The following is a 14100-nucleotide window of genomic DNA, read 5'->3' on the forward strand; positions in this document are numbered from 1 at the left end:
TTAAAGGGTTTTAATCCAGCTCACCTATCATTTAGGGACACTCCGATATGTGTGGCCTGCCTACCCGACATCATCATCAAAAGCCAAGTTATAGAACTTGATGATGCTTCAGCAGGGAGGCCAGAACATTGGCGGGTGGCAAGGGGAAGCCTGTTCATTGGCACACTGGCAGGAATCCTACCCCTCCACCAGCGAGGAGTGACCCCATTCGTCAGCGCTGGTGGGGATCCCACTCTCCGCCAGCTAGGAGAGAGCCCATCCATTGGCGCTGGTGGAGTTTCCTCCATGAGAAGAGACAGCAGTGCAGCAAAGGCGCCCGCTGTAACCCAGCCAGCGGGGCTGAAAAAGAAAAAAAAAAAGTCACGGCAGCGGCGCCCGCTGGAGCAGAGGCCATTGGGGCCAAAAGTGAAGAAAAAAAGATGTGGCAAGCCCAGGTTGGTGGGGCTGAAGGAGGGAGAAGGGAGACGCAGCAGCAGTGTCTGCTAAAGGAGAAGAAAAGAGACCAGGTGGCGGGCCACTGCTTCAACCCAGGCTGGCAGCAAGTTTTGGAAATTTGATTTGATGTGTTGAGGACCCACCCTCTGGCCCTCATTGTACTCAATAACTTGTAAGGTGGCCCCAGCACAAAAAGGTTTGTCCACCCTTGCATTAGCATGACCCAGCTAAAATGTGGGATAAGGTTTTGTGGTTAGATGAGACAAATAGAGCTTTTTGGCCAAAATTCAGAACGTTGTGTATTGCGCAAACTTAACACTGCCCATTCCTTAGCAAACACCAACAGTAAAGTATGGGGGTGGCAGCATCATGTTGTGGGGATGCTTTTCCTCATCGGGGACTGAGCATCTTGTTAAAATTGAAAGTCGGATGGATGGTGCAACATATAGAGAGATCTCGCAAGAGAACCTGCTTCACTCGGCTAAAAAATTAAAACTTGGGAGAAAATTCAACTTTCAGCAGGACAATGATCCCAAGCACAAGGCCAAAGCAACACAGGAGTGGTTGAACAAAATAAAGGTAAATGTTCTATAATGGCCAAGTCAAAGTCCAGATCTCAGTCCAATTGAGAATCTGTGGCACTATTTGAAAATTGCAGTCCATAAGCATCATCCAACCAACCTGAATAACCTAGAGCAAAGCTGCCAGGAAACATAGAAATGACAGCAGAAAAGGACCAAATGTCAGTCTAGTCTGCCCAGCAAGCTTATGGTAGCATCTGCTGTGCCGTACAGGTTTCTCCCATACTTAGTATCCCAAACCATCAAAGTCAGGGCCCTTGTTGGTTGCTGTTTGAGTCTAATTCCTCGTTACTTCTTGCCATTGAAGCAAAGAGCAATGTTGGAGATGCATCAACAGCATTAAGGCTTATTGGATAAGGGTAGTAACAGCCGCATCTGCAAGTTACCCCCCATGCCTATTTGTTTTCCCAGACCATAAAATTCAGAGTCTTGTTGGTTGCTGTCTGAATCTAATTTTATTTATTTATTTATTTATTTAACATTTTTCTATACCGACCTTCATGGTTAAATACCATATCAGGACGGTTTACATCGAACAGGGATAAAAATAATTAGGTAAAGGAAGAGACAAAGTTACATTAAACGAGGACCGTGAACTTGGAAGCTTAGGTAGCTGGAAGAAAAGAGATAAAGTTAAGTAAAGAAAAGAGAAATAACAAATTCCGGACTAGAGATAGTTCAGAATAGAATTAGTCCACATGTTAGAGTTGGTATCCATGCTGTCCAGGAATCAGATGAGGGGAGGTATAATTGTTCGTATAATTGTTCGTGAGTAGATAAAGTCTAATGTGTATCCCAGGGTTCTGGGAAGGCTAGGCGGAACAACCACGTTTTGAGTTTTTTTTTAAAAAATATTCTTCAGATACTTCAGAGAAAGGAGAAAGGTCCAAAGAGGTACAATGAAATTGAAAGATGACCAGGATCAATGTGTGGAGAGAGATGAATAAATGGCAGAAATATTAAACAAATATTTCAATTTGGTGTTCACTAAGGAAGACCCTGGAGAAGGATTGTCACTAGTTAACAAGACTGTGGAAGGGGATGGAGAAGATGAAAATCCATTTACAGAAGAGGATGTATGAGAAGAATAAGGAAAACTGAAAGTGGACAAAGCCATGGGACCGGATGAGGTTCATCCCAGGATAATGAGAGAGGATGTAATTTCTCCTTTTACTCTTTCCTCTGCCGTTAAAGTAGAGAGCAATAATGGAATTGCATCAACAGTATGAAGGCTTATTGGTTAAGGGTAGTAACCACACACCAGCAAGTTACCCCCATGCACTCTTTTCCTCATTTCCATCCTCTAGCCTTTAGGGATATAAAAACATAGAAATGCCAGGAGAAAAGGACTAAAATCACTTCCAAACAGTGTGCAAAGCTGGTAGAAATTTAACCCCAACAGACTTTTTTTTTTTTAACTTTTTATTTATAATTTCCAAATTGTACAAGCATACACTTGATCACAGTAATAGACAAAATATAACAAGGAAAAAGTAAAAAAGAAAACAAAACACAATTTTAAAACATATGTCTTCAATCAGCCCACTGCTCTGTAGGATGAAAAGCCATTAAGGGTATGACAATTACATGTAGAATATAATAAAGATAAATTTACTTCTGAAGCCAACAAAAATTAACCTGTTTCTACACTTAACTACTTCTTCCCCTGATTGTTCCAAAAAAGAAGTCAAGTTCAAAGAGTCCATAGGTAATTCTCCAGAGGAAAACCCAGGATCTTGGCATGCCAACCTCCCTACAGGCAAGAAGTAAATTTTACTAACAGATGCATTTTCAGGCATCTTAAGCATCTCTGACAAATACATTTTAAATAACTCCAAAGGAGGAACAGTACGGCATCTTAGGAAAATGAATGAGCCTTAAGTGCAGATGCCTCATATAGCCCTCAATGTTCGGTCTTCTTTCCAACTGTCATCTTATCCTGTGTAAGAGAGGATCGAACTGTCGCCACCCGGCTTACGCCACCAGTAACAGGGGTCATTTCCTAGGCCTGGGCCACCAGATCAGTCTCCCACTGCTGCAGCTCTCCCTGTACTTGATTGAAGAAGGGTCCAAAAGAGGAAACAGTTTGGTGGAGAGAGACAACTGCTGACCAAATGGTGTCAAAGGTGACAGTTTCAGGCTTCTCCAAAGGAGAGACACCCGCCATACCCCAACAGACTTAAAGCTGTTATTCCAGCAAAAGGTGGTTCGATCAAGTACAGTCTGAAGGGGGTTGAATACTTATGCAAGCAGCATTTTTTCAGTTTTTAATTTTATTTTACAAAAAATGCAGAGAAGTAATGAATTGTGACTTTGAAGATTTACTTTGAACATATTGGTTTGCAATAAATGTACTGTCTGAAACAATCTGTGTACGGTGACATTAGTAATCCACTCAAATCTGCTGACTTTTTAGGGGTTGAATACTTTTGCAAGCCACTGTATTTCTATAAGGGCCCTTCCATGCTGTCATATTTCTGTAAGCCCTGCCTATGCTCTCCCAACTGAGTCATATCACTGCAAGTGCTGCCCATGCTCTCCCAGCTGAGTCATATCTCTGCAAGGCCCACACATTCTCTCCTAGCTGTCAAGACACTGAGAGCTCCACCCATGGTCTCCCAGTTGAGTCATGTCACAGCAAACCCCAGCCACGCTCTTCCAGCTGAGTTGGAACTGGAATCCCCGCCCATTTTCTTCCAGCTGAGTCATATCTCTGTAAGTTCCACTCATGCTTTCCCAGTTAAGTTATCTCTATGTTCCACTCATAATTTGCCAGCTAGAGGAGCAGCCTAGTGGTTAGAGCAGCAGGCTGCAATCCAAGGAAGTCAGGGTTTTTCAAATCTTATTGATGCTCCTTGTGCCTTTGGGCAAGTCACTTCATTCTCGCCTTAGGTACCAACTTAAAGGCCTGTTTACTAAAGGTTTTCTCTTATGTGTCTGTGGGAAATTATTGAGTAAATAGGGCCTTTCGATTGCAAGCCCTCTGGGGGTAGGGAAATACCTTCAGTATATAAACATAATCTACTTTAACTATTTTCCTTTTTTTTGGTTGTTGATTCTTGTGGATTTATATTATAAAATGTTATAACTATGATCTGACTTGGTATGAGGTGTTAAGTCAATCACTTCATGCCGTTTGTTCATTTTATCTTTTTTCAATAAATAAAATTGAACATAATCTGCCATGAAAAGTGGAATATAAATACAAAGTTATTAGATGCTTTGATCACATCCTCCGGCAACAAATTCCACAGCTTGAGTATATGAAAAATACTTCCTCCAATTTCTTTTAAATTTGCTATTAGTATAGGGGCATGACCAAGATAGTGGATGTTGAGCAATGAGCTCTGTGAGCAATGTTGAATTTAACACTAGAAAAAACACTTTCACTTATCAGGCACCCTTACTTTGGAATTGTCTTCCATTTGACATTCTTTCTGTTTCAAATTATTTAAACTTTAGGAAGGCAGTGAAGACCTGGTTCTTTACTAAAGCATTGAGAATACTTAGTCAGTATGGAGATGTTACCCAGCTTGTAAAAACGGCTGGTTAGATTATTATAATTTTGCGATCCCTGAATGTACCCAGATCAGTCCAGACTCCTGGGTTTTGCCTCCCTTCCAGCAGATGGAGACAAAGAGAGTTTTACTGACACTGTCACTTAACCTGCTGTGCCACCTGCAGTCCGTAAGTATTTCTCTATCTTCGGCAGATGGAAGGTGGTGCAAATCCTGCAGTCTGAGAAGATATAAATAAAAAAAAAAAAGAGAGCTATAAAGGCAGTTTTAGAGTTAGGATAACTACTTAGCCTGGTAGGCCCTGGTAGGGCCATCCTTTCAGGTAGAGGAGCGGATGAGCGGGAGGGGTTGGGAACCCCTGGGTATGTCCGGATCCTTAACCCGCTGAGGGGGGAGATAGCTGGTGGGGCCAGCTCCCTCCTACAGGAGGACAGCCAGAGCCTGCAGCTGCTAAAGGGAAGTTTTTGTATAAAGTTTAAAAAAAAAACCAAAACAGGAACAGGCCTCTCAGTTTTTATTTTCTTTTTGTTTTGCCGGTTGGGTGCTTCGGCCAGGTTTCGTGGCGAACCACTTCGGGGATGTCAGGCGTGCTTGAAGCTGGTTCTTGCGGCTTTGGTTGCAGGCGAGCTGGTGCGGAAGTTTAAAAAAATAAAAAGAAAAAGTAAATACACAGGCATGCCGCGCGGCGGGCAGTGCACGGCGTGTAGAGAGATGCAAGCCTTTCTCTTGCTGGCACTTGCTGCCGCTGTGTCTCCAAGGGAGAATGCAGCTCGGCGAGCGCTAAGGGAGGCTCGGACAGGCAGCAATCCTCCATGGGAAGTACAGGGGGAAGCCAAGCAGCCTGAAGATGTTTTCCCGATTTCAGCTGGAATGGCGTCCATGTTGTCTTCTTTTGCTGCCAAGACAGACAGGGCCTGCAAGGACGCTGCCCTGCCCCCGCCAATGTCGCTAGCAGATTGAAGACCCTCAGAGCCCCGGTGGTCCCTGGATCCTCTGCTGGGGGAGGAGGAGGAAGATGACTCGGGGGATTTTTCCCTAGATTTTGTTCTGCTTATGCATAGGGCATTTTTGGGTATAAGGGCAGCTTGATGTCGCCTTCCCAAGTCAGTGGACCTGCAGGAGCCAGTTTTGGCCAAGAGGCTTCATTTGGCTTGATCTGGTGGGGCAACCAGAGTTCAGAGAGTGCTGGCACAACAGTTGCATTCGGGGAATGCAGGTAATAGCTCGGAGAACTCGGAGAATGGTGATCATCTGGCTGGAGATCCATCGGGGGTGGATCCTCATTTGAACAGCACTGACCCTGATAATGCTCGGGATCAAGCACCTTCGGTGGAGGGAGATGATCCGAAGGGGTCTGTCTTTTTCGCTGGGAGGAATTATGGCCCTTAATACCATGTGTCTTAAAAGAACTGGGTATTAAAGAATCCCAGGCTGATCCAGACCACGAGAAAGTGGATCCGGTCATGGAGGGCTTAAGGGGGCCGGCAAAGATGTTCCCCTTCCACAAGTCAATGAAGAAATTAGTGCTTTGGGAGTGGGAGACTCCAGATACAGGTTTGAAGGTTGACAGAGCCATGGAGAAGCTGTATCCATTGCCAGAGGACACTTTGGATCTTTTGCGGATGCTGAAGATGCTTTGGTTTCAGCAGTGACGAAGAGGTCAACAATTCTGGGGGCAGGATCGGCAGTGCTTAAGGATATGCAGGATAGGAAGATAGAAGTACAACTCAAGAAGATATGAGGTGTCGGGTTTGGGCATTCGTACTGCTTTATGTAGCAGTTTTATGCTCCGGGTCGGATTGCACTGGGTACAGCAATTGCAATCTGATAGGTGATTATCCCCAGATGACGCAAAGCAGACTGAGAGGCTGGAAGTTGTGGTGGCCTACGGTGAGGATGCTTTGTTTGATTTCAAACACACTTCCTCTCTATCTTTGATGTCCGCAGTCTCTGCTAGAAGGCTTCTGTGGTTAAGGAACCGTTCTGCAGATGTTTGGTTTAAGTCTCAGCTGAGGTCGCTTCCCTTTAAGGGGAAACTGCTTTTTGGTGAGGACTTGGAGCTTGTGAAGCTTCTCGGAGAGACCTAAGGGCACAAGCTGCCAGAGGACAAGCCGAAGGTCAGCAGAGTATTCTCTTTGGCATGGGCTCGTTTCCAGTCGAACTAACATTCCCGGCAGTCTCGTCCTTCGGGAGGAGGTCAGAGACAAGATGCCGGGAGGCAGCAGTCTTGGAATCAGTCCTTTTGAGGCCGGAGACCAATCAGAAATGGTACCGGTCAGGAGGCCTCCAGTTCCAAGTCCTTCCAATGAAGCGAGGTTGGCCCGCTCCTCTGTTCCAAGAATCGGAGGTCAGTTAACATGTTTTCTTGAGGAGTGTGGGCCAAGATCACGTTGGATCAGTGGGTCTTAAGTGTGATAGAGCATGGTTACATTTTAGAATTTTCGGGCTGTTAAAGGATTTGTTAATAAGATCCTCTTATGAGCAGAAAAGATGTTTGGTTCGAGAAACTGTCAATTGTCTACATCTGTTGGGGGGCCATTATTCCAATACTGGTTGAGGAGCAGGGAATAGGAAGGTATTCCATTTATTTTGTGGTCCCAAAGAAGAACGGTGCTTTTTGTCCGATTCTGGATTTAATGAAGGTGAATGTGGCACTTAAGGTGTTATGCCCATCTGTCACAGACGGCTGCGACCATGTGTACTTACTTCCTGCACTGCTCTCCTGTCCTCCCCGTGGCTGCTCGTGGCTCAGGCCAGTCTCCACCGCCACGTTCCCCTGGACTTCTCGTGGTGGACTGGATGCCGCCGCCACCTCCTTGACTTTGGGCCTTCCTAGGCGTGCACGCACCACCGGGCCCTCCTTTGAAGCCTCCTCAGTGGGAACCTTGGGGGTGTCCCTGTATGATGACGTCACCAGACACGTGTATTTAAACTCCACCTTCACCCTCAGCTAGCCGACTTGGCAACAAGTTCCATACGTCTTCGACTACCTACATGTTCCTGAGACTACGCTTTCATGTCTGTGGATTTGGACCCTGTCTGGTACCCGCTTCTCGGGGGCCAGTGTACGCATTGGGGACTCGCTCTCCTCGCCTACCCCGCTTCTTGGGCTGGCTCAGTGTCTCCTGGGTTCCAACCTGCAAGGCCTCCCGTTCCTCGGGAATACCTCTGGGACACTTCTGCTATCCGTGAGTTCTACAGTGGGGCTTTCCCGCTCTTCGGGGTTGTGCCCACAGCCTGAACAAGACTGTCCACGCCTCCCGCTCCTTGGGACCCGCGCCCACGTGTTACCCAAGTTACTGCCAGAGCTTCCCCATGTTTCGCTTGTCGGTCGCAGACGGCTGCTACCTCTCATGCTCACCTCTTTTTCTCCCTGCACTGTCAAGTCTGGGAAGAATGGCGGTCTCTGCTAATTCCCGCCGACCTCTCTGGCATTCCTGGGACAGCATGGGTGTTGCCAACCGCCATCTTGGATCCGGAATTACTTAGGTGTACGCGAGCGCAAGGGCCTCCTTTGTACACGTCATGGCGGGAACCTCGGGGGCGTCCCCTCCCAATGACGTCAATCCGCTATTGTATTTAACCTGTCCGGCCCTTGCCTTCTACGAGTTAGCAAGGAGGTCCTTCTTGCTGAATCCGCCTCATTCGAGGACTTCCTGTTCCTGACTTTGGTCTTGGCATCCAACGCTCTGAGTACCCGCTCCTTGGGAGCTCCCCTGCGTTCTCAGTTATCCACTCCTCAGAGGGCCTACCTGCCTGACTGCTACCAGACCTGCTTCTCAGGTCTCTCTCTCTCTCCTGGAACCATCTCTTTTGAGTACCTCTACTGACTTCTACTATACGAACTGTATTGAGGATTTCCCGCGGTCTACCCCGAGCCTCGGGCCACTGCCGCCTTTCCTTCAGTAGAAGCTATTCAACATTTCCTGCGCTGCAGATTATTGACACACCAACTACGGGAGCCATTTTCGGGTTCTGGCATCTCTACCAGTTCTTCAACATCTATTGTACAAACATCCTCTGCATACCCCGCTCCGCGGGCCACTACCAGATCTGTATTCCTGAGGTGCCTACACTTATCAGAGGGGATCCCCAGCGTCCCCCGCTCCGCGGGTCATTACCAGATCTTATCATCTGTGGCCTCGTTCTGGGTATTCCCAATTGCTCAGGACTATACTATTACATCTCCAGCTCTGTGGACATTACTTTTTCCTTCCTTCATAATAAAATCTCTACTTCTAGCTGTGTCCCATGCCACTGAGACTAGGCCTGCTGACGGTGAGGCTCACAGGGCTCCTCCCTGTAGGTGGAGACACTTCTCATCTCAGCCCAGGGTTCACATTCTTACAAAAACATAACACCCTGCTCCTCGGGGTTGTGCCTACATACGATATTGAAACTGCCAACACTTCCCTGCTCCTCGGGGCTTTGCTACATCATCACTAGAGGCTCGGCTCGGGCTTCCCTATCCTGTGGGTTGGCCTACGGAGTCACATCATCCTCTACGCTGTTCAGCTCCTCCCCTCGGGGTTGCCTCTCCATAGTATCTCCTGCTTGGCCAGTCTCGTTCCTCCTGCTCTGCGGTCTCTCTGGCACTCCTCCCTTCGGGGTCCCTGCTCAGGTATTGCCTCCAACCTGACTCTCCATGGGGGTACTCTCCTGGCTCCTTGGGACCTCTCAATTGCCTCACCCAGAGCTCCTCGCTGTATCTGACCTCACCTCCCGACGGTACGGACTTGTGGGGGTCCTCCCCACAGGTGGTAACAATTCGCATCTTGGGCCAAGGGCCCACATACCCACAAATCATAACACAAGGTATCTTGTTTTTGGATGGAAATGTTGAGGTCGGTGATCACTGTGGTACACAAAGGGGAGTTTTTTGGCTTCTCCGGATTTAACCGAGGCGTATTTCCACATTTTAATTTGCCCGGATCAACAAAGGTTTCTCAGGATCATGATCCTCGGATCAATTTCAGTTTTGTGCCCCACCTTTTGGGATGCAACAGCACCGAAGACCTTTACAAAATTGGTCATAGTGGCAGTAACTCCTTGGCAGGAGGGCATTCTGGTTCACTCGTATTTGGACGACTGGTTGATTCAAAGAAAGTCAGAGGACCTTCGTCATCAGGCGGTGACAGTAGTCCTACAGCGTATATAGTCCCTGGGCTGGGTTGTGAATTTTGCCAAGAGCCAGCTGGTGCAGTCTCAAGTTCTGGAATTCCTGGGAACATACTTTGACACCGGGCTCGGGAGAGTTTTTCTTACCGAGGAGTGGATTGTCAAGATCCAGGGACAGATTGGCAGATTGCAAAGCATTATGGCTCCCAGGGTCTGGGATTATCTGCAGGTTCTTGAGTCTATGGCTTCTACTTTGGAATTGGTCACTTGGACGTTTGCTCATATGCGGCCACTTCAGTCAGCCTTGCTCTCCAGGTGAAACCTGGTATCGGAACAATTCCATCTACCGCTGCCTCTTATGGAAAGCGCCAGGATGTCTGTATTGGTGGCTATGTCAAGACAATTTGGGCCACGGGGTGGCCTTGGAGGGCGCGAGTAGGATAGTAGTCACAACCGATGCCAGTCTCTCTGGTTGGGGAGCTGTGTGCCAGGCTCAAATAGCAAAGGGGCACCGGTCTCCAGAGGAGACATTGTGGTTCATTAACAGTCTAGAGAAGAGTGGTGTGTCTAGTGTTGCAGGCCTTCCTTCTTCTTGTACAGGGCAGACTAGTGACGTTTTGTCAGACAATGCGATGATGATGGCTTTCATCAACTGGCAGGGCGGTATCAAGAGTCAGACAGTGGCGCAAGAGGCCCAGGAGTTAGTACACTGGGTGGAGTGCCATCTGGAGATGCTGGCAGCTTTCCACATAGCAGGGTTGGACAATGTGCAGGCAGATTTCTTCTGTTATCAGCAGCTGGATCCCGGGGAGTGGGAGTTGACAGAAGAAGCCATGCTCCTGATTCATCACAGGTGAGGAGTCCCTTGCATGGATCTCATGGCAACATGGAAGAATGCCAAGGCTCCGCGGTTCTTCAGCTGAAGAAGGGAGCACGGGGCAGAAGGAGTCGATGCTTTAGTCCTCCCATGGCCACAGGGAATTTTCCTGTATGTGTTCCTGCCGTGGCCACTGGTGAGCAAGGTCTTGCGAAGAATAGAGGTTCATCCAGGGCAAGTAGTTCTGGTGGTGCCAGAATGGTCTCATTGGCTGTGGTTCGCAGATTTAGTCAATCTCGCAGTGGATGGCGTGCTACAACTGGCTCATCCTCCTAACCTGCTGCGCCAGGGTTCCATATTTTTGGATCAGGCTAATTGCTTCTCTCGGGCAGCTTGACTTTTGAGAGGAGGCACCTGAGAGAAAAGGGTTATTCGGAGGATGTTACCACTTTGTTGCAAGCAAGAAAGAAGTCCACTTCCTTGGCTTATGTGTGCGTGTGGAAGGTGTTTGAGGTTTGGTGCAAGGAGCACAGCATGGATCCGACTCGAGCTTCTGTGGTCCACATTTTGTCTTTTTTGCAGCAAGGTTTGGTGAAAGGTTTGGATTTCAACTCCTTAAGGGTCCAGGTGGCTGCCTTGGGGTGCCTTAGAGGCAAGATGCATGGGTTGCCTCTGGCTGTGCATCCGGATGTGGTACGTTTTCTGTGAGGTATGAAACGTTTGTGTCCCCTGTGGCGCCTAAACTTGTTCCTAAAGTGATGTGTGGCACGCTGTTTGAGCCACTGCGCAGGATGACGTTGAAGGATCCGTCATCCTATCGAAAATAGACTACTGCAACTCCCTCCTGCTTGGGCTCCCGGCCCACACCATCAAACCACTCCAGATGATTCAGAACTCCGCTGCCAGAATTCTCACTAATGCCAACAAAAGAGAACACATCACCCCTATCCTTAGGAACCTCCACTGGCTCCCCGTTAAATCCAGGATCATCTTCAAAGTTCTCACAATTATTCCTAAAGCAACACACATCGCCCCGCTCTACCTAAACTCCCAACTGCACCCTAATACATCTTCCAGACCCATCAGAGGTGCATACAAAGACATACTCCACACCCCCCCAGCAAAATCTTCCCTAAGGAAACGCTCCTTTTCTTCAGCAGGCCCACTTGGTGGAATGCGCTCCCTCCAGACATCCGACAAGAACCTTGCCACACGACTTTCAGAAAGAAACTTAAAACCTGGCTATTCAGCCAAGCTTTTCCAGGAACATAACTCCCTGCTCGCATCCAGCCTGCCCATTCCTCTGCCTTCTCCTACTTTCTGAGCCCATTAAGACCTCTGGGTGGCATGCTGGACCCTTACTGTATTCTCCTCGGCAACACATTGTGACTGTTACTCTCCCAAGATGTACTTCACATTTACTACCCAATATTATTATGCACATTTCCTCATGTAGTTAATTGTATTTTCTAAATTATAGTTTTCCCACATCCCAGTTTGTATCCCTTGTTCCATGTACCGCCTCTAGGCGAACTTGTTGTTCTCAGTTTAAATGTAAACCGATATGATTTGTATGTCATACAGGAACACTGGTATATAAAAATTAAAAATAATAATAATAATCTTACTTTAAAGGTCATTTTCCTGGTGGCAGTTTGTTCGGTTAGAAGGATTTCGGAGATATATGCCCTTTCATTTAGAGATCTTTTCCTAAAGATTTCGGATTCGGGTATCTCATTCTATACGGTGCCTTCTTTTCTTCCGTAGGTTGTTTTGTCCTTTCACTTGAATCAGTCCGTGGAGTTACCAGCCTTTCCAAATCTGGATAGGATGGTTTCTTTGGATAAGGAGTTGAGATGTCTGGATGTAAAGCGAGCAGTGTTGCGGTATCTGAAGGTCACTGATAGCTGTAAAGTGTCCGATCATCTTCATTCTCTTGAGTGGTGCGAAGAAAGGGCAGAAGGCCTCAAAAGTGACCATAGTGCGGTGGTTGAAGGAGGCCATAGCTTCGGTGTATATTTGCATGGGACGGTCGGTGCCTCAGGTTCTGAGAGCTCACTAGAGTCTGTCGCAAGCGACATCCTGGGCTGAATGTCAGTTAGTGTCACCACAAGAGATTTGTAGGGCAGCTACTTGGAAGGCATTGCACACTTTCTCCAGGCATTATCGTCTGGACGTCCAGGCACCAGAGTCTAGGAACGTTGGTGAAAGCATGCCTCAAGTGGGACTCTCGCAGTCCCACCCGGTTTAGGAAGGCTTTGGTACATCCCAGGAGACCGAACTGATCTGGGGAAAGGAAAATTGGTTATTACCTGCTAATTTTCGTTCCTGTAGAACCACAGATCAGTCTAGAGTCCCACCCGGGTTTGGAGAGTCTGATCTGTGTTTTTTTTGTATAAGCTGAAGGATTTTCAATTGCGTATTTGTGGCTCAGGTGATGTTTGTGCATTCTGACTTATATGGTTATAAGGATCATTCAGATTAAGTGGTTCCATTTCCTCCTACTTGTTCGGCGGGAGATGTTTGATAAGTTAAGTTGTGTTTTGGGATACATTTCCATCTTGGCTTGGGTACAGGTCAATACTGATGGGCTGCAGGTGGCAGACCAGGTTAAGCGACAGTGTCAGTAAAACTTTCTCTGTCTCCATTTGCTGGAAGGGAAGCAAAACCCAGGAATCTGGACTGATCTGTAGTACTACAGGAACTAAAATTAGCAGGTAAGAACCAATTTTCCTGTGTATTGTTGTTAATTTTGTATTCTGTATGGTTACTATTTATCTTATGTTTTAATTGATTTAGAATTTCAAGTTGATTTAGGTTGTATATGTTTAATTGAACTTTTATTTGTTTTATTAATGTTATACTTAATTTTTACATTGGATTTATGTATATACTTTTAAATCGTACTACCACTGGGATAACATGTTTAACAAGTGGGATATTAAGAAGAATGAAATGAAATAAAATGAAAATGAAATCAGGTTGTGTTTCTGCAGACATCCTATGTGATTGTGTGTGTGGTTGGGAGTTGGATTTGGGGTTGCAGATTTCTTATTACAAAAATGAAAATAGCATTTTATGAATGCACAGGACAGAACAGCAAGATGGGAGAAGGGAGAAATTAGAAAGGAGTGGGCAGAAGGGAAGTGGAAAGGAGAGAGGCTGAAAGAAGTAATCTGAATACTGCCTAAACCTTGCTTCTCTGGGGACGGTTGAGGCCTGATTATTCTGAGAGATACACGATGTCTGCTGGAATATGTGAATGAGCTCTGACTCCACACACTGCTGGTGGGGTACTGACACACCTGTTTCTTCCCCCAGGAGTTCGTTAAGGAAGGAACACTGATGAAAGTGTGTGAGAAGAGCAGACATCCCCGCCACTTGTTCCTGGTAAGGACACTGACTCTCTGATTGCCATTAATGCTGAGCCAGCCACTACGTGCCTGGGAAGGGGACAGAATTAATACACACTCATGCCTATTCTAAGTTTACATGGGCAGGAATTCATTTCCTGCTTCTCTTTCAATCCCTCTTACCTCATTACATTAAGAACCTAAAGAACATAAATTGCCAAACTGGGTCAGACCAAGGATCCATCAAGCCCAGTATCCTGTTTCCAACAGTGGCCGAT

The 14100-nt window shown here is 46.8% G+C and overlaps 1 protein-coding gene across 4 annotated transcripts in view; it reads left to right on the forward strand.

Annotated features, from left to right (window-relative positions):
* FGD5 (FYVE, RhoGEF and PH domain containing 5) overlaps window positions 1–14100 on the forward strand; it is a 192422-nt gene that overhangs the window by 136146 nt on the left and 42176 nt on the right. For all 4 annotated transcript variants that reach the window (XM_029601388.1, XM_029601385.1, XM_029601386.1 and 1 more), the window contains exon 12: window positions 13791–13859. In XM_029601388.1, the coding sequence (XP_029457248.1) occupies window positions 13791–13859 (69 nt within the window). The remainder of the gene's footprint in view (window positions 1–13790; window positions 13860–14100) is intronic.

Source organism: Rhinatrema bivittatum, chromosome 4 (genome assembly GCF_901001135.1).
Source record: "Rhinatrema bivittatum chromosome 4, aRhiBiv1.1, whole genome shotgun sequence".
In the NCBI taxonomy this organism is placed as follows: domain Eukaryota; kingdom Metazoa; phylum Chordata; class Amphibia; order Gymnophiona; family Rhinatrematidae; genus Rhinatrema; species Rhinatrema bivittatum.